Genomic DNA, 20,681 nt, shown 5'->3' with positions numbered 1-20,681 from the left:
CACTGTCAGAACAGCAGAATCCCTCCCCCTATTTCGACGCAGACTCAAAACCCACCTTTTCAAACTCTACCTTAGTCCTCCCTCCTGATTTCCCCTGCCCCTCTTTTCTGATATCCCAATTCTTGTCTAACCCCCCCCCCCCCCAAAAAAAAAAAAGAAAAAAGAAAAAGCACTTATGATGACAACTATGTTTAGAACAGCATTTCATGTGTATTTTGCTAGTTTCTGGATTTGATGCTTTGACTTATGGTAGAACTTATGCACTTGTAAGTCGCTTTGGATTAAAAGCTTCTGCCAAATGACTAAAATGTAAATGTAAAATGTAAAATTAATCGCATGGCCCACAGAAAAGGGAGCTCTAGAGCAGCTGTGTGGAGACTGTTATCATCCCCACATGCTCAGATGTGTGGAGACTGTGATCATCCCCACATGCTCAGATGTGTGGAGACTGTTATCATCCCCACATGTTCAGATGTGTGGAGACTGTGATCATCCCCACATGCTCAGATGTGTGGAGACTGTTATCATCCCCACATGTTCAGATGTGTGGAGACTGTGATCATCCCCACATGTTCAGATGTGTGGAGACTGTGATCATCCCCACATGTTCAGATGTGTGGAGACTGTGATCATCCCCACATGTTCAGATGTGTGGAGACTGTGATCATCCCCACATGTTCAGATGTGTGGAGACTGTGATCATCCCCACATGTTCAGATGTGTGGAGACTGTGATCATCCCCACATGCTCAGATGTGTGGAGACTGTGATCATCCCCACATGCTCAGATGTGTGGAGACTGTGATCATCCCCACATGTTCAGATGTGTGGAGACTGTGATCATCCCCACATGTTCAGATGTGTGGAGACTGTGATCATCCCCACATGTTCAGATGTGTGGAGACTGTGATCATCCCCACATGTTCAGATGTGTGGAGACTGTGATCATCCCCACATGTTCAGATGTGTGGAGACTGTGATCATCCCCACATGCTCAGATGTGTGGAGACTGTGATCATCCCCACATGCTCAGATGTGTGGAGACTGTGATCATCCCCACATGTTCAGATGTGTGGAGACTGTGATCATCCCCACATGTTCAGATGTGTGGAGACTGTGATCATCCCCACATGCTCAGATGTGTGGAGACTGTGATCATCCCCACATGCTCAGATGTGTGGAGACTGTGATCATCCCCACATGTTCAGATGTGTGGAGACTGTGATCATCCCCACATGCTCAGATGTGTGGAGACTGTGATCATCCCCACATGTTCAGATGTGTGGAGACTGTGAGATGTGTAAGGTTTGACTGAAAGGCTGGTGAACACTGGAGGAAGGGTGTAAAAGCTCTCTCACTGTTATAAGTGAAAATGTGCACATTCAAAAGTTGTAAGTATGAATTAGGTACGGTAATTAGGGGCCTGGTAAAAAAAAGATCTCTAAACAACATTACTTTATATGAAAATAAGTTTTTTCTACTTAGAATTTATTATATTAAACAAAACACCAGTTGAGGCCTTAATTTATTTGAAATGAGAAAAGTGTTTGCCATCCTGAAAGATTATCCCCTGAAAGAGTTAAACCATTCTCCTACCATTCCACAGCTCCCAGTTCTGTGATAAAAAGGCATTCATGAGCAAGAAGAGACCTTCTACTGTTTCACTAAATATCACACCCACAGGGAGGAACAATGCCCCCAGCAACGCAGAGGTGGAATCCATGACGGTACTTACGATGGTGAAGTCCATGACTTTAAGGATCCAGATGGTGAGCGCGAGGTTGACGAGGATTAGGATCATGAGGAGGAGCACGAAGAGGTAGAGGCAGCGCTTCCTCCATCCGTAAATCCCCACTTTGTACACGTGTGGTTTCTCAGAGCTTTGGACATTGTTCCTGTGAGTGCACTGTTCTTGGGTCATCTGGAGGTAAGAAGAGAGGAGAGAACACTCTTTAGTACTCACTATTCTTCCCTCTTTTAAAAAATACTCTTTAGTACATACTATCCATCCCTCTTTTCAAGAACATACTTTAGCACAGGCTACGATTCCCTCTTTTAAAGAACATACTTTAGCACAGGCTACGATTCCCTCTTTTAAAGAACACACGTTAGCATATGCTATTCTTCTCTCTTCTCTCTCTCTAAAGGCAGACATGGCCAGGCTGAACATAAGGAAAGATAGCTTGGACAGAAATCAAATTGATTCATCGTCTCATAAACTTTTGACATCTCTATTCCCCCCTTTCTACATCACTGAGGAACGGAACTTCCCCATTAATGATGATTCTAATTGCCTGTCTGGAAAGAAGAAAATGCATTGTACACTTGGCTCTCCGATAACAACCAGATAACTCAACGCAAAATACAATTTACAGTCTGTAGTATTTTGAATAGCTGCTTCTGCATTAGTATTGGGCAGACACACATTCAGTGCTAACTGATACAAATCACGCACATATTTGCATTAACCTGAGACAAAGGAATCAGCCCAGATCACACGAGCATTCTGCATTCATTGCAGGCAGACTGAATGCACACAGACTTTGATGTTTCCCTTTCCGATATCAGAAACTAAAGCACTCACATGAATGCTATTGAATAAGTGAACTCTCATTCAGAAATGATTCAGAGTAAATTGTTTGGTATGTTTAAAATGCATTGCATTTCAGAGATATTCAGACCACAGTTCTGGCTGTAACCTCTTTGGGTAAAGTGTGACCAAAAGCAATAACAGAAATATGCAGCCAGTAGAAATCATGGTCGACAAAACTCCCTGATAGTTCTACAGTACTTCACAGAAAGAGCAGCATCTTCCCATTATACAAACATTCTTTAGCCTTTACACCAGACCAACCCAATAAAAAGGTATTTTCTAGAGGGGCTAACCATACGCCACGGTGAGTATTATGTCACATTTTATTTAGCAGAAGCTTTTATCCAAAAAAAAAATGTATACCAAGGTCATAGAAGAAACTATGAAGCGGGTCAGATAAGGTACATTTCACATAGGATCGGTTGTAAAGCCATGAATATAAGTCTAGTACACAAGGTAGATAGGCCTAGTCTGCAAGTAATAAGGTCAGGAACTACAGTACCGAGACAAATGCTGTACAGATTTGAGTACAAAACACAACAGGGTCTGCAGATGGAGACAGGTGAACCACTGGCAATAGGATTAGGGGACTCTTGCTGAGTGAAGATTCAGCATGAAGAGGCGAGTCTCCAGGCGGCAGCGTAAATAAATCGCCCCGCACTGCATTTATCGATGCGAGAGACTACAGCACAGAGGCGATAATGAATGGGCAGGCGTACGACACGCTCCCTCCCTCTCCCTCCCTCTGCTGACTTACAGTAGAAACAAATAAAAAGATCAATGTCACCGCCGTGGAGGACGTGGGCGAATGACATCTTCATCTCAGACCTGCAGTGCCCTCATACATCAGCACCGCCCCACTATTGTACAGCCAGACAGGCACTAAGCAGGGTATTCTCTCTACAGTACAGCCAGACAGGCGCTAAGCAGGGCATTCTCACTACAGTACAGTCAGACAGGCGCTAAGCAGGGCATTCTCACTACAGTACAGTCAGACAGGCGCTAAGCAGGGTATTCTCTCTACAGTACAGCCAGACAGGCACTAAGCAGGGCATTCTCACTACAGAACAGCCAGACAGGCACTAAGCAGGGCATTCTCACTACAGTACAGCCAGACAGGCACTAAGCAGGGCATTCCCACTACAGTACAGCCAGACAGGCACTAAGCAGGGCATTCTCACTATAGTACAGCCAGACAGGCACTAAGCAGGGCATGCTCACTACAGTACAGCCAGACAGGCACTAAGCAGGGCATTCTCACTACAGTACAGCCAGACAGGCACTAAGCAGGGCATTCTCACTATAGTACAGCCAGACAGGCACTAAGCAGGGCATGCTCACTACAGTACAGCCAGACAGGCACTAAGCAGGGCATTCTCACTACAGTACAGCCAGACAGGCACTAAGCAGGGCATGCTCACTACAGTACAGCCAGACAGGCACTAAGCAGGGCATTCTCTCTACAGTACAGCCAGACAGGCACTAAGCAGGGCATTCTCACTATTGTACAGCCAGACAGGCACTAAGCACTAAGTGACATTCATGCAGATAATAACACAAATGGCGGACCTACACTCTAATATTTTACACACGATAGGCCGATAGAATAAAAGGTATTAGTTGAGAGCTGGATGTGTCTCCAACTGCTGACCTTTTTGGACAGGCAGTCTGTGATACGACAGGCACTCGAGAGACCGCCCTGTTTAAACAGATAAGAGGCAGAAGCCTTGTGCATCTAGAGCCAAACCAGACATGGCCAATCAACAGCAAATACAAAGCAAATTCTCTGGTGACACTAACAGAGTGCCCAGATTCTGCATGATTCTGCACTGCGTGTGCCCTGATTCTGCATGACTCTGTACTGCGTGTGCCCTGATTCTGCATGATTCTGCACTGCGTGTGCCCTGATTCTGCATGATTGTGCACTGCGTGTGCCCTGATTCTGCATGACTCTGTACTGCGTGTGCCCTGATTCTGCATGATTCTGCACTGCGTGTGCCCTGATTCTGCATGATTCTGCACTGCGTGTGCCCTGATTCTGCATGATTCTGCACTGAAGTGCACTGCATGCCCTGATTCTGCACTGCAGCTCCTGGGTGGGCACTGGCCCTGCCTGTAAGGATGTCGGTGGGAAATGAAGTCGTTCTGCAGCCTCACTCCTGTCCTCTAGTATTTCCAGGCTTTTGTCCGGGACCAGCAGATTGGATTTTCTCCCGGGCGTCATCTTGCAAAAATGCACAAATAACATAATTCATGTGTTACTGCCTTGAGTGAAAGCAGGCGTATGCCCTGGAGATGAACGGCTTTTAACAGCTGAATTAGTCTTGCTGCTTGTCTGACAAATCTACTGAATGACTGATGACGTTTTTCTGATTAAACTCACTCTGCGTAACGGGGATTAGACAAAAATGATTCCCCTCGCACCGCCTGGACCAGACTCACATTAATATGCCCGCTGCTTTAGAGTCAGTGCTTCAGGAGTTATTCTCTGTGTGAGAGTCAATGCTTCATTTGACCGTCGCCGGCCTCAGTGAACATGTCAGCCTGAGCCAACAGCCCGCACTGACGCAGCACTGACAGAGCACTGACGCAGCACTGACAGAGCACTGACGCAGCACTGACAGAGCACTGACGCAGCACTGACAGAGCACTGACGCAGCACTGACACAGCACTGACGCAGCACTGACAGAGCACTGACGCAGCACTGACAGAGCACTGACGCAGCACTGACAGAGCACTGACGCAGCACTGACAGAGCACTGACGCAGCACTGACAGAGCACTGACGCAGCACTGACAGGGCACTGACGCAGCACTGACAGAGCACTGACGCAGCACTGACAGAGCATTGACGCAGCACTGACGCAGCACTGACAGAGCACTGACGCAGCACTGACAGAGCACTGAAGCAGCACTGACAGAGCACTGACGCAGCACTGACAGAGCACTGACGCAGCACTGACAGAGCACTGACAGAGCACTGACAGAGCACTGACGCAGCACTGACAGAGCACTGACGCAGCACTGACAGAGCACTGACGCAGCACTGACAGAGCACTGACGCAGCACTGACAGAGCACTGACGCAGCACTGACAGAGCACTGACGCAGCACTGACAGAGCACTGACGCAGCACTGACAGAGCACTGACGCAGCACTGACAGAGCACTGACGCAGCACTGACAGAGCACTGACTGGTCAAACACGCGTGAGCACTGAGGGGTCACACACGCGTGTGCACTGTGATGGTTACCGCACTCACGCAGGCTGGGATTGCGTCTGTGCTGCCTGATCCAGCGACACTGTGGAAATGACCTTTACTGTTGAACAGGCTTACAGGCGCACACTCCCCGCTCACAGTGTGAGAACAGGCACTAATCAGGGAGGGTTCTCCCTGTTCTGATCCATAAAGCCCTGGCATACGATGTCCAGCCTGCAGTACCTTCACACCCCCTGCTGACAATATCAGTCACAATGACAGAAACACAGGTTAGATGAGTTGATATTAAGTAATGTATTTCGTTAGTTAACAAATACATTAACAAATGAAATGTTCATTTCATGCTTAAATAATGTATTTGTACATCAATTAATTTGTGTTAAAAACTGCATTAGTTAACGCCAGGTCATTTACCATATGGTATAGTGTGCTCATATTAATCATGCACAGCAATAACCAACGTAAACAGTGAGCTGGAGGCCTAGCCCCCCATCAGGGACCAGACTCCCCAATGCTGGGGCAATGCCAACTTAGTCACACCCATCAGTGTCTCTGCATGGCGGAGGGGTTCACAACCTGAGACCTGTAAGCCTGCAGACTGGACCAGAGCTCCCTGCCCACAGCACTGCCCCTGCAGACTCTGTACAGGATGAAGTCATACCTGTGTGAGGCAGAGCGGAGCACTGCTGGAACCAGGCCAAACACAGCATTATTGTTCCAGCGCGTTTCAGCCCAAACTCCATATTTTACAGTACCAAGGTTAATAAGCACATGATTAATTACCACCAACCCTTCCTGGTCCTCTGTCAGAGCCCTACACAGAGAATAGTTCCAATAAACCCAGGAACAACATCACCGGGGCCTGGGACGATTACAAGATAAAATATTGGACTCAGCAGTAAAAGAGTGCCAGGGTAATTATCCCTTTAGTAAAGGCCCGCCCTGCAGATATCTCAGACACGCCCTGTAGCTCTCTCAGACACACCCTGTAGCTCTCTCAGACACGCCCTGCAGCTCTCTCAGACACGCCCTGTAGCTCTCTCAGACACGCCCTGTAGCTCTCTCAGACACGCCCTGTAGCTCTCTCAGACAGGCCCGCCCTGCAGCTGAGGCATTTGTTCCAGTGAGTGATGTAAAATACGGTTGCACAGGGAGAGCAGGCCAGGGCTGTTCGCAGGTCAGAGAGTCAGGCCACACCATCTGCAGCCAAGGCCCACGGGAGTCGCAGTGGAGGTATTTTGTCAGGAGTGCGCTCCAGATATTTCCAGATATTTCCCCCCTGGAGTGACTGGCTGTGGGTATGCAGGACACTATTACCATGGGGGGGGGGGGGTGCAGGATGCTAATAATAATTCTGTACCACATGCACTGCAGTACTCTCAAAATATAAACACCATTTATATCAGCCAATCAGGAACAAGTGCAACAATGTTAAATGCCCTCTATCTAGACTAGATAGAACTGAATAATTCATTTAGTGAAACCTGATACTTCACTCATATCTCATAAGTTTGCAAATAAAATATTTCCTAACCTCACTGTTTCCTAACCTAACTGTCTAAAAAATGTTAAAACTTCTTGTGTAAACAGTAGTGTAGCATGGTTAGCTCAGCTAGTTCCCTAGTAAGCACGGATGGTGCAGTGAAAGCGAAGGCTGGTAGCAGGTTATCGCGACAACACTCCCCTATGACGTAACCCTCAAATTCAAAAGAACGTTGTTGCCCTTGGCTAGAGGCGAGTTCGTCTTTAGCTGACTGGTAACGCGTTCGTTCAACAAATAATTTGGACAAGTGAGAGGCCGGGGTTCAAATCCCACCAATTTCTCACCTGTTACAGTAGCACACAATCACAGTCAGTGCCCCAGGGAATACAAAGCAGGGGCTCGTTTCACATAAGTTGCCAGATGTAACTGATTTCTCCTGCACTGTTTGGAGCGTTTTTCATGTAGAAATCTCAATTACGCGTCCATGTAGCCGATCAGTAAATCAGCCATCGTTCTCATCGCCTGCTTCCTTTTGGTTTTCTATAAAACCTTTGCATTTCCGCACAGTGTTAGGGCTCAGCAAAGTGGGCTGGCCATGGGTGTCAGACACCGATATTTTAAAGGGTATCCAAAAAATGTATCTCGGTCTTAAAGTCTTGCAGATTAAAAAAATATCTAGACCTATGTTGGAAAAAATGTTTTGAATTTCAATGGTTTGTTGTATTTGAACTCTTGTCTGGTAGACCTAATATCATAAACTTAAGCTTAAGCTTAAACTGTACAGTAACACACACAACTTCATCAGTTACATCACCGGTGACCCAAATCACAGATGCTTCAAATGTAGCTGTTTACTTTACCGCAGGGGCATCACAGACCCAAGCTACCACTACACAAACGTGTGTGTTCTCAGTCTGTGTGTTTAGGGGACTGAGTAAACTACCAATTGCACAAAGGACTTTGGGGATATCAAGTAGTGCATAGGTATTTCACTTTACTGTGTTTGGCATGGGAATCTGAATCAGGTTTTTACAATACTTTACCACTTTACGGACGCATCTGGACTGAAGATGCATACTCCATTGGTGGAACACGGCTGCATGGGGCTGTCAATCCTTACACAAAAGATCTTTAGAAAAATATGCTTTAAGTACTTTTTCTGAATGAAATCCCAGAGAGTACAGGCTATTTAAAATGTACTTTCCTTGAACTTTCCAGAAGTAAATGGTTTAAAAAGTATAGCCTACATCTTTAGGATGTAGATCTTAAAATAAAATTGGTTGTGCGAGAGGTCTGTAGTCTTATTTGCGATTCCCAAGTGAAGAATTTTCCAGGAACGCGTTTTGATAAGGTATTGTGATCTGTGAGTAAAAATCCTTACAAATCGTTATTGTGACACGAGCCCCTGAACTGCAAACTGTAGAAAATGTAACTGATGCAGTGCACTGTACCTGTTTGTATGCAGTGCACTGTACCTGTTCGTATGCAGTGCACTGTACCTGTTCGTATGCAGTGCACTGTACCTGTTCGTATGCATTGCACTGTACCTGTTCGTATGCAGTGTGCTGTACCTGTTCACATGCAGTGCACTGTACCTGTTCACATGCAGTGCATTGTACCTGTTCGTATGCAGTGCACTGTAGCTGTTCATATGCAGTGCACTGTACCTGTTCATATGCAGTGCTCTGTAGCTGCTCATATGCAGTGCACTGTAGCTGTTCATATACAGTGCACTGCAGCTGTTCATATGCATTGCACTGTACCTGTTCGTATGCAGTGCGCTGTACCTGTTCACATGCAGTGCACTGTACCTGTTCACATGCAGTGCTTTGTACCTGTTCGTATGCAGTGCACTGTAGCTGTTCGTATGCAGTGCACTGTACCTGTTCATATGCAGTGCTCTGTAGCTGCTCATATGCAGTGCACTGTAGCTGTTCATATGCAGTGCACTGTAGCTGTTCACATGCAGTGCACTGTAGCTGTTCATATGCAGTGCATAACCATTTAAAATGTAGCTGTTCATATGCAGTGCACTGTAGCTGTTCATATGCAGTGCACAACCATTTATGTGTCAGCCTCACTCATTTCTTAACTTAATGAAATGTATTTCATAATGTAACTTAAACTTAAACTTCTGTTTCAGGGAGAATAACAACTGCAGTATGTACACAGCCAGCCAGCCAGGGCCAGGCACAGGGCACATGATTCAGCCAGGGCCACACACAGAGCACATGATTCAGCCAGAGGCAGGCACAGAGCACATGATTCAGCCAGGGCCAGGCACAGAGCACAGGATTCAGCCAGGGCCAGGCACAGGGCACATGATTCAGCCAGGGCCACACACAGGGCACAGGATTCAGCCAGGGCCACACACAGGGCACAGGATTCAGCCAGGGCCACACACAGGGCACAGGATTCAGCCAGGGCCACACACAGGGCACAGGATTCAGCCAGGGCCACACACAGGGCACAGGATTCAGCCAGGGGCAGGCACAGGGCACAGGATTCAGCCAGGGCCACACACAGGGCACAGGATTCAGCCAGGGCCACACACAGGGCACAGGATTCAGCCAGGGGCAGGCACAGGGCACAGGATTCAGCCAGGGCCAGATTAACATACAAGCAATCTGTTTATACAAGCAGCCGAAAATGGTCCTTGGAGGTTCATTGAGGACGATTCAGGAGATGAAGGCCATTTGGGTCGAAGCGTTTCATCCTGAATAAAGCACACGGGAGCGTTGGGAGTGTGTGGCTGAATAAAGTAATGGTTAGGTAATGCAGTCCTGCCAGGACAGTGATCGTAATTAAACACTGAGAGCACAGACATTTCTTTCTCTCATATCTTCTTCTCTGTCTGTGACCTTTCCTGTCTTTGTCTAACAGTTTCCTGGCTGCACAGGAAGTTGGATGAATAATGGTCATGTTGTTTCATCGTTTCCCTTAAAGAGCCTCTGAAGGTGTGTGTTGTTTTGGGATTGGGACCCTGGCATCCCCACACAGACACAGCTCAGAGCATGATGAGGAACTCCATCTCACGCATATTGCACAGTGATCCAAGTATGCAACATGGCTCAGGCAGTAAAGCAGTCGTCTGGCAGTCGGAGGGTTGCTGGTTCGATCCCCCACCCGGGCTGTGTCGACGTGTCCCTGAGCAAGACACCTAACCCCCAAATGCTCCTGACGAGCTGGTTGGTGCCTTGCATGGCAGCCAATCGGCGTCAGTGTGTGAGTGTGTGTATGAATGGGTGAATGAGAAGCATCAATTGTACAGCGCTTTGGATAAAGCCGCTATATAAATGCCTGCAATTTACCATTTAACATTTTAAAGTATATAATCCTTTGCAGATTTAAAGTTGTGCACATTTGCTGTACATCTACGAAGGATTAACTGAAGTAATTAAGTACATACTGTAGAGATCCATGCAATTGAACCAGTTCATCAAATCTGCGGTTTGCAGAAAATATATTGAGCGCATTAATAAAAGCAGCTACACTCAGGAGAGAATCAAATCATATCCTGTTATAAAAAACGTCATGATCCCATTGACCCAATCTTACACCTTTGCCAAAGGCACAGAAATGGGACCTGAGGGATGTGTGTTAAAAATTAGAGCTCAAAGGCATTTGTCCTGTTCTGTTTGACTGACTGGTTCAAATGGAAGGGAAAAAACACCTGATGATATTATCGAGAGAGAACCTGAATCACAATACACTTCCCATGTTTTAAACTCTACTATATTCATTTGTCCAAACATACTGTATCTATATTCGTACTGAACGCTACTCTGACATTAGCAAACAAGCCATCTACATCTGTTTGAGGAGACTGAGGATCTCATAGCTCATGCACTTATGCAAAAACTATAAACAGAAACAATCATTTATGATGATAAATTGTGATCAATCCTTTTAATAAGTATGTCCATCAGCCATTTGATCAGTACAGAATTAAATGTTGTAAAACTTAAATTCAAAACAGGTTTGCACGTTCACATTTTTAATATACCTTTTAATCTATATGAGAGTAATAGATTGTGTTACTAATTGTTTATTAACAGTGTACTATTAGCATAGCCTCTAATTTATGCATCTCCATCTGGCTTATAACAGTCATTTATCCGGGGACTGGGGTTTCAGTGCTGTAGTCAAGTCTGGCTCATGAAGCTTTTGCTTGTGAAATAAGTGATCATTACAGTGAGAGACAGAGTTTGGAGTCTTCAGCTTGGGGCCGAGAGAGAATGCCTCTTTAGTCTATGACATCCAATAGAATGGCATCTTGATCGCATGAGTATTCATTAATATATAACACCCAACTGCTGCATCATTTCACTAATAACACATCAAGGTTTTGCTTCAGTAAACAGCATCAGCGATAAACATATCCCTTTGGCTGAAAAACATTCATAGATTTTTGTTTTTGCAGCATACCAAGATAGCAGAGGCTAAAAAGAATAAACTCAATCCAGGTAATACCAAGTGTGAGCACTATCTTTATTCAACCTGTGTATTGCCTTCATTTACATTACAAGATACCATTAAATTACATGATTGCCATTTACCATGTACCATTTAGCAGACAATCTTGTCCAGAAAGACTTACAAGCCAAACACAACAGCGATCAGGGACCGAAGTGCAGTAACGGGGGAGAGTGAAGACCCCAGGGAGACATTAAGTGCAAGACGTGCAGACTCCGTTGACAACTTGTGAACTGCCCTATTGAACATTAAACTAAGTTATACAAACAATACAAACTGACCCTAGTGGGCATTAAACTACAACAGACAAACCAGAAGAAATGTCCACATTGCAGAAAGTGATGTGATGTTGCAGGATTTAGCCATAACACTGTAACCAACTACTGCAGTAACACACCTTAACACTGTAACCAACTACTGCAGTAACACACCTTAACACTGTAACCAACTACTGCAGTAACACACCTTAACACTGTAACCAACTACTGCAGTAACACACCTTAGCACTGTAACCAACTGCTGCAGTAACACACCTTAGCACTGTAACCAACTACTGCAATAACACACCTTAGCACTGTAACCAACTACTGCAGTAACACACCTTAGCACTGTAACCAACTGCTGCAGTAACACACCTTAACACTGTAACCAACTACTGCAGTAACACACCTTAACACTGTAACCAACTACTGCAGTAACACACCTTAACACTGTAACCAACTACTGCAGTAACACACCTTAACACTGTAACCAACTACTGCAGTAACACACCTTAACACTGTAACCAACTACTGCAGTAACACACCTTAACATTGTAACCAACTACTGTGGTGACACACACCATAACACATTACTCTCAGCAACCTCAACACACAGGGATAGCTGAACACATAACTCTCTGCAACCTCAACACACAAGGATAGCTGAACACATAACTCTCTGCAACCTCAACACACAGGGATGGCTGAACACATTACTCTCTGCAACCTCAACACACAGGGACAGCTGAACACATTACTCTCTGCAACCTCAACACACAGGGATAGCTCAACACATAACTCTCTGCAACCTCAACACACAGGGATAGCTCAACACATAACTCTCTGCAACCTCAACACACAGGGATAGCTGAACACATAACTCTCTGCAACCTCAACACACAGGGATAGCTGAACACATTACTCTCTGCAACCTCAACACACAGGGATAGCTGAACACATTACTCTCTGCAACCTCAACACACATGGATAGCTGAACACATAACTCTCTGCAACCTCAACACACAGGGATAGCTGAACACATTACTCTCTGTAACCTCAACACACAGGGATAGCTGAACACATTACTCTCTGCAACCTCAACACACAGGGATAGCTGAACACATTACTCTCTGTAACCTCAACACACAGGGATAGCTGAACACATTACTCTCTGCAACCTCAACACGCAGGACATGCACAAAATCAATTGTCTGGCTCAATTAGCAAACTGATAAAATTGTCAGTTGGTTTATCATGAAGCACAAAACTGTTTTGTCTGATAGCTTGCTGGAGTGTTCAAGAGAAGTCTGCATGTTGCTCACGTGTAGACCTAACAGTCTTCATGTTGGAAATAATTATTTTTTCAACAGTTTACAGTAAATGGGAATAAATCATGCTTGGCTAGTTCATCAGGACTAAAGGAAACCATCCCAACAAGAAACAATCAAATGAAGCGCTTAATGTCTCACAATTAATGCCTCACTAAAAACAAATCAGCACATGGTTTCTCACAGCTACATGACAAACTAAAGAAGCCTCATGGAATCCACACAATTACCGCTGGCAATTAATCTGTTCTTCGGGCAGTAATGAGACCTTAATGTTTTGGAAAGAGACCAAAACCAATCCCTTTGTTATTGTTCAGGCCCATTTGATAGCCTAAAGCTTTGCTTTCTGTTGCTTTTCTGTTTACACAAAAAATGTAAACAATAGCCACATTTACATTCAGAATATTTCTTCATTTTGAATATTTTGGTCCGACTGAAGATTCTAAATGAACCATTTCCACGCAGGCTGAATAAATGTAATCTGATTAAGGTGTGTGTTTACATGCTGACCGTTTAATCTGAATACATTTGAACATGCGCAGAATGATCTGGCGCAGCTACACAGTACGTGTTTCTCACAAAGAAGGCGAGCGTAAGAGCAGCTGTACTGCGTCTCCTATAAGCAGCTGAGCTCCTATAAGCAGCTGTACTGCATCTCCTATAAGCAGCTGAGCTCCTATAAGCAGCTGTACTGCATCTCCTATAAGCAGCTGTACTGCGTCTCCTATAAGAGCTGTACTGCATCTCCTATAAGCAGCTGTACTGCGTCTCCTATAAGCAGCTGAGCTCCTATAAGCAGCTGTACTGCATCTCCTATAAGCAGCTGAGCTCCTATAAGCAGCTGTACTGCGTCTCCTATAAGAGCTGTACTGCATCTCCTATAAGCAGCTGTACTGCGTCTCCTATAAGCAGCTGTACAGCGTCTCCTATAAGAGCTGTACTGCATCTCCTATAAGAGCTGTACTGTGTCTCCTATAAGCAGCTGAGCTCCTATAAGCAGCTGTACTGCATCTCCTATAAGCAGCTGTACTGCATCTCCTATAAGCAGCTGAGCTCCTATAAGCAGCTGTACTGCGTCTCCTATAAGCAGCTGAGCTCCTATAAGGAGCTGTACTGCCTCTCCTATAAGAGCTGTACTGCATCTCCTATAAGCAGCTGTACTGCGTCTCCTATAAGAGCTGTACTGCGTCTCCTATAAGCAGCTGTACTGCATCTCCTATAAGCAGCTGAGCTCCTATAAGCAGCTGTACTGCATCTCCTATAAGCAGCTGTACTGTGTCTCCTATAAGAGCTGTACTGCGTCTCCTATAAGCAGCTGTACTGCATCTCCTATAAGAGCTGTACTGCGTCTCCTATAAGCAGCTGTACTGCCGTGTCCTATAAGCTCGTTTGTGAGTTGGGTTGATCGGAACTACTGCTTTTAGGCCTTTAGTCTTTTCCAGCATTTTTTTATTTGATCGATATTTCGGTGGAGTCTATTTCTGCTGACATAAATTTTTTTTAACATCTCTTTGAATAACTTTCAAGCCTTTTAACCATCTAAGCAGTTGACAATTTTGACTTCTTTTAATGTTTAATGTTGATTGCAGAAGAAAGAAGCGAGTCTGTGTGACGATTTCCCGGCTGGGCCCAAACTCACTGGTGTCACTTACCTGTGAATGAGCATGCGCTAAGGTGCAGACCACCCCTTTTAAACCAAATACACGTTCAGCTGGAACAGGATCATTAGTTCCTCTTAATGAGGCACTTTCATGCCTATCGGCCTGTTAATCCAATTAAACATGGAATACAAGGCTCCACGTAAACACCTTTTTTAAACTAATGTAACATTATCAAAGCCTTATACACTACAGAAGAACAGCATACCAATTGAAGATAATAAATCAATACAAAATTAAACTGCCAGGCTCCCCCAGATAAGCACATTTATGGAGGTTTTTATGTCATGTGGTTTTACATCAGGTTACTGTTGAGAAGTGAAAGCATCACTATGTATCTTATTTGTTTAACTGAGGGAGAAGCGTGTTTTGTGAGTCTCTCAGGTAAATACAGGGCTTCTTTGGTGTTTGCTTTGCTTTGGTGGCGGCCTGTAGTGTAGTGGTTAAGGTAAAGGACTGGGATACGCATGGTTGGTGGTTCTAATCCCGGTGTAGCCACAAAGCCGTTGGGCCCTTGAGCAAGGCCCTTAACCCTGCATTGCTCCAGGGGAGGATTGTCTCCTGCTTAGTCTCATCAACTGTACGTCGCTCTTGATAAGAGCGTCTGCCAAATGCCAATAATGTAATGTAATGTTTAAGTCCTAGTTGGATTGCTGGCACGTTAGCAGCAGTACCCAGATTACACTAGAAAAATACGCGGCTGCATTGTATGAAATAAGCCCAAAAGAAAATAATTGTATTTTAAAAATAAGCACAAAAACCTTCACCTATGATTTTGTGAAGCGACCTTGGGAAAGCCCAAAGTCACATCTCATAAGCAGACTGGGAAGTAGCTCCAGACACTGGGAAGCTTCAGACACTGGGAAGCTCCAGAAATGAAGAAAGAGTTTAACTTTCATTTGATGAGTGAGTGGCTTACTGCAATTACTTTCATTTTATCACTATGGAAACAGCCCACTGTAGGTCACCCACGGAGACGGTGAGATGAAAGAGGACTGTTTAAATATGAAAACTGTTTAAATATGAAAACTGTAAGTGTTTAAATAAGATGGGGAAATGCAGTCCTGCTAATAAGTATGTCAGGCACTTCTCCAAGAATTAATGACATTTTTAAAGACCAATAATTATGAAATTACAAATGTATTCTTTGTTACTCTTGGCACTGGCACAAAGGAGAACCGTTGGCAGGGAAAGCATCATAAATGACTCAGTGAAGAAACTGATAATCAATGGATCTCAGATCTCCACCTGTGGCTGGTTGTCTCCCTCTCATGTGACCACTGCAGCATCCAGTGCAGCATTACAACTAAGCGGGATACAGTTAGGAGTTGGGAGTTGCAAGAACAATGGGCAACCACTTCATCATTTATTTACTTAATTAAGCATAAAAAAAACATTTGCTAATGTGTGCCTTCATAGACCAGTGTGTCCAGTGGGCCACAGTGTCTGCAGGTCATGCGCTACACCACCTGATTTCACTCATCATTTCACCTGCTCGGCTCAGATAATAAGCTAATTAGTGAAATCAGGTGGTGTAGCGCACGGGTGAAGCAAAGGCCTGTGGCCTGCAGGATGTGGGGGCAGTCTGTGGGGGGCCCCAGTGTTGAGGAGCCCCCCATACACTGCTCCTGAGAAGGGAATCAACTGAAACTCTGAGTATAGCTGGGAAATGCTGAAGAGATTCTTTTTCTGTGTGCCAAAATCATCTGTCTTGGATGTTTCAGTGTGCCAAACTCACAGATGGATTTGGTGAATCCCAGCCTCCGATGGAAGACATCGCTAGTGCTGCTAATTCCTCCAGCACTGCTAATTCCGCTGGCACTGCTAGTGCTGCTAGTTTTGCTAGCGCTGCTAATTCCGCACTATCAAAAGTGCCAGTTAAACCCATCACAGACTGAGTGGCCTCACGAGAACCCAGTGCCACTGTTCATCAGTACAACATAATGAGCCACAGCACAGGCCGATATTTGAGTAATGGAGCGCTTGTGATGAATCGCGTGTTCTTGCAGACCACCAGACCAAACCCCTGCACAGGAGCACCATCCACCACGAGGTCCAACACGGTCAGTATCCTGGCAGGGGATCCTGGTGCTACAGAACCCTGCTTGCAGTGATTGATGGACAGCTGTTAGTGTGGCTCTTCAGGAATGAAGTCCTGAGGAATTACGCACTTCCCGTGGATAACATCCGGATGTTTCCTGGGGAATCACCACCGTTCCCCACGGAGCTCATGAAAACAGTGGCTTTGTTTGGGTTTGAAAATGGCGGAGCTCCACCACGGGGCACAAGCACACGTATGCTCCATTAAACACGTTTGAGTGAGCTAGGAATACAAAAAGCCAATTCAATCAACATCAAATGCACATGCATCTCTTCTCTTCAAATATAATGTTATTATGAAGACTCAACCCAACTGTGAAAAACTAAAACCTAGTCCTTCCATTTAATCATATGTCAAAGTTAAGAATCAATGTTTTTTTTTAATCTAGAATTGTCATGATAATAACTTTGGAAACTTAGAAAATAATCTAAACACCTTCTGTCACCTTTTCATTATTTATTATTGGGGTGGGCTTAGTCATAGTTTTTATTGGAGTGCAGGTCAGCAGTTCACTCCTGCTCCTGTTACACAGAGAGCCTGACATGCCAATGCACTGGCATGAGCAAAACCTGCTGCTGAGTAACATTCACAGTGTGTTTTAACAGCCCATCACAACATGCAGTTCCTCCTCTTCACTCTATCCATGTGTAATCCGCCAGCATCCAGCGCTCACCAGCAGACAGGCAGCAGACAGGCAGCAGAAAGGCTGGCACACTCGCATAAAAACCCCAAAATCCAAACGAGCAAATGCGCGTTGGTCAGGGCCGGAACAGAAAATTAAGAAATTAAGAACTGGACCCAGAATTCATGGACAGTACTGCAGTCATTAATCTCCAGCACGCTGTGTGTGTGTCTGGAACAGTGCATACGCTTCCTGCCCACCTCCTGCTCGCATGTTCCATGACAACAGCTGTTATTTTTTCCACACCCAGCCCTTCCCCGAACCACCGCACCCTCCCCCTCCCGCACCCCCGCTACCAAAGACAAACTCTACAGAACACACACTCCCGTCTCACACCCTGTACGCGGCGCCTGCTGACACACACCCTACTCTGAGGACACGTCCCTGCTGGAGAGGTTTTGGCAACTGTGAGTGTCTCCAGCACAGCTACAGTGATCCCTCCACACTGTATTTTTAGCAGCATCCTGGAGCAACAGGACAATAATGGAAACCAAATGTGCACAGAAAGCGATATGGGGAAACTGGATACGGCTGCCTGGTCTCTGCACAGACAGGAACGAGAGAGGAATCCCCAAAATAGACTTTCTCTCAACGCCGAAAACTTTGGCTTCCACTTGTTTTCAGAGCCAGTCCTCAAAGCAATTCAATAAATCCCTCCTCCTGGAAACAGTATGAATGGACTGTCTTGCCTTCTGAAGCTGTGAAAATGTGTTTCAGATAAATTAGCACTTTGGTTATCTGAGAATTGTTAAACTTAAAGTGAAGTACAGCTACTTCTGACCACACGTCCTTGTTATGGCTTTCTCCTACTTGTATAAACAGTCGTGCAGTGTCATAACAGCCAGTCCAGCCACGTCCCCCCAGTGAGGAGTGAGAAGGCAAACACACCTCTCTCAAAGCAGGGAGCAACAGTGAGGAAACAGCCCTTACCTCTGTTTCTCTTACAGGCTTCTGTGAAGTCAGGGTGTGTCAGACAGATAAAGGAAGATTGAGCCTTTCTGAGAAAGCTGCATGGGGCTCTGTCTCCAGACCGACGCACAGCCCCCGGGTCAGGGTTTCCAAAAACAAACCCCTCGCCAGTCACTGCCCAGCACTCAGGAAATTCCTGCACACTTTTCAGAGTCCTTTATCCTTTTATCTTTTATCCAGGAGATTCGCTCGATGCTGCAGTGAGACTGGATCTCACACCGCTCTGTGAGTCTGACTTGCGGACTTTGGTCACCGGCCAAATTTAGACTCAAAACACATGTGGGGAGCAGAGGAGGCAGGGCCTGCTGTAAAGAGTGCAGGCCTTTTGGGGAGAGTGGGATAAGAGCCCCTCCCCCTGTGTGTGCCTTCGCTTAACGGCCAGAGGAGCCAGGGAGTACCCACAATGCCCCTGCAGCCCAGCGGTTTCATCTGGCCGTGCAGAGGCAGCAGTTGATAACACAATAGCACTCATTGTTGCACTTGGGCCCCAGTCTGCTTTGCTGTGGGCAGCCCGAGAAGGGCATGGTCACAAGGAGAGGCCGTGTGTGGCTCTAGCAGCATAACTTCATTGTGTTTATTAATAACTGGCCTGCACAATAACACCCTCCTCAGTAAAGAAATGGGATGCACATATAAAATGCTTTTATAGCTGTAATTCATGTATATTCATGCAGATCGCAAACATGAAATCTTTCATGCCTGTGCTTATAAATAAAGTGGTAAAAATGTTTAGTCTGATGTTAAAAATTATGCGGTGGCCACTTCCCAAAATTTGCAAACTAGTAATTATTATACTTCCTGCTTGTGCACAGGCTCTGTTAACAATGTTCTAGACCAGGGGTCGGCAACCCTGGTCCTGGAGAGCCGCAGGGTGTACTGGCTTTCGTCTCCACCTTAAAATAAGCAACCAATTCAGACCCAAGAAACCAGGTAAGGTGAGTTAACTGTGCAATCAACGGCTTTCATTGATCAATTAATGCCAAGTAACAACGAAAGCCAGCACACCCTGCGGCTCTCCAGGACCAGGGTTGCCGACCCCTGTTCTAGACTCATAAAGAGTTTGAGTGAGCAATGAACACATGCCGTAAAGACTCTTATCTGTTTCAGTCAACCAGCAATACGAGGCTACCTCACATGTATTTTCAGTAAAAACACTAGTAAAATACTATACAAGAAATCCTAAAAGAATTCCTAAAAAATGGTTTCATTATTTTGTGAAATACACAATGACGACAGCCCCAAATTGAGGGAAATAGAGCAGTAATGGATGATCAGTTCAGTAATGGATGATCAGTACAGTAATGGATGATCAGTTCAGTAATGGATGATCAGTACAGTAATGGATGATCAGTACAGTAATGGATGATCAGTTCAGTAATGGATGATCAGAACAGTAATGGATGATCAGAACAGTAATGGATGATCAGTTCAGTAATGGATGATCAGTTCAGTAATGGATGATCAGTACAGTAATGGATGATCAGTACAGTAATGGATGATCAGTACAGTAATGGATGGTAATGGATGATCAGAACAGTAATGGATGGTAATGGATGATCAGAACAGTAATGGATGATCAGAACAGTAATGGATGATCAGAACAGTAATGGATGATCAGAACAGTAATGGATGATCAGTTCAGTAATGGATGGTAATGGATGATCAGTACAGTAATGGATGATCAGTTATTTTCCATTGTAAAACTCCCGGTGGTCTTCACTCCTGGTCCTAAGCGCCTGTTTTTTCACTGTTTTTTTGTTTTGTTTTCATTTCAGACCCAAGAAACAGGTGTGGTGTGTTAACTCTGTGATCGACTGCTCGACACGGACAATTAATGCGAAAACAAAACCCAGTGGACTCTGAGGCTCTCCATCACCAGGAATGAAGAACACTGTTATAGACAGTCTGCATGT

General features: G+C 45.2%; 1 protein-coding gene across 6 annotated transcripts in view; it reads right to left on the bottom strand.

The window, feature by feature from the left end:
* Positions 1–19,068, bottom strand: part of sgcd (sarcoglycan, delta (dystrophin-associated glycoprotein)) — an 88,570-nt gene extending 69,502 nt beyond the window's left edge. For 4 of the 6 annotated variants that reach the window (XR_009709178.1, XR_009709180.1, XR_009709179.1 and 1 more), the window contains exons 1-2: positions 18,730–19,068; positions 1,735–1,920 (exon numbers count right to left, since the gene is read on the bottom strand). Coding sequence is in view for 3 of the 6 variants with exons in the window: in XM_061248649.1 (XP_061104633.1) it covers positions 1,735–1,920 (186 nt within the window). In the remaining 3 variants the exon portion in view is untranslated. Of the gene's footprint in view, positions 1–1,734; positions 1,921–4,243; positions 4,265–6,387; positions 6,420–18,729 lie in introns of those variants that run through there. The other 2 variants (XM_061248650.1, XM_061248651.1) reach the window with 2 other exon arrangements.
* Between the last annotated feature and the right edge of the window lie 1,613 nt (positions 19,069–20,681).

Source organism: Conger conger, chromosome 7 (genome assembly GCF_963514075.1).
Source record: "Conger conger chromosome 7, fConCon1.1, whole genome shotgun sequence".
Classification (NCBI taxonomy): Eukaryota; Metazoa; Chordata; class Actinopteri; order Anguilliformes; family Congridae; genus Conger; species Conger conger.
This window is presented reverse-complemented; position numbering and strand designations above follow the sequence as displayed.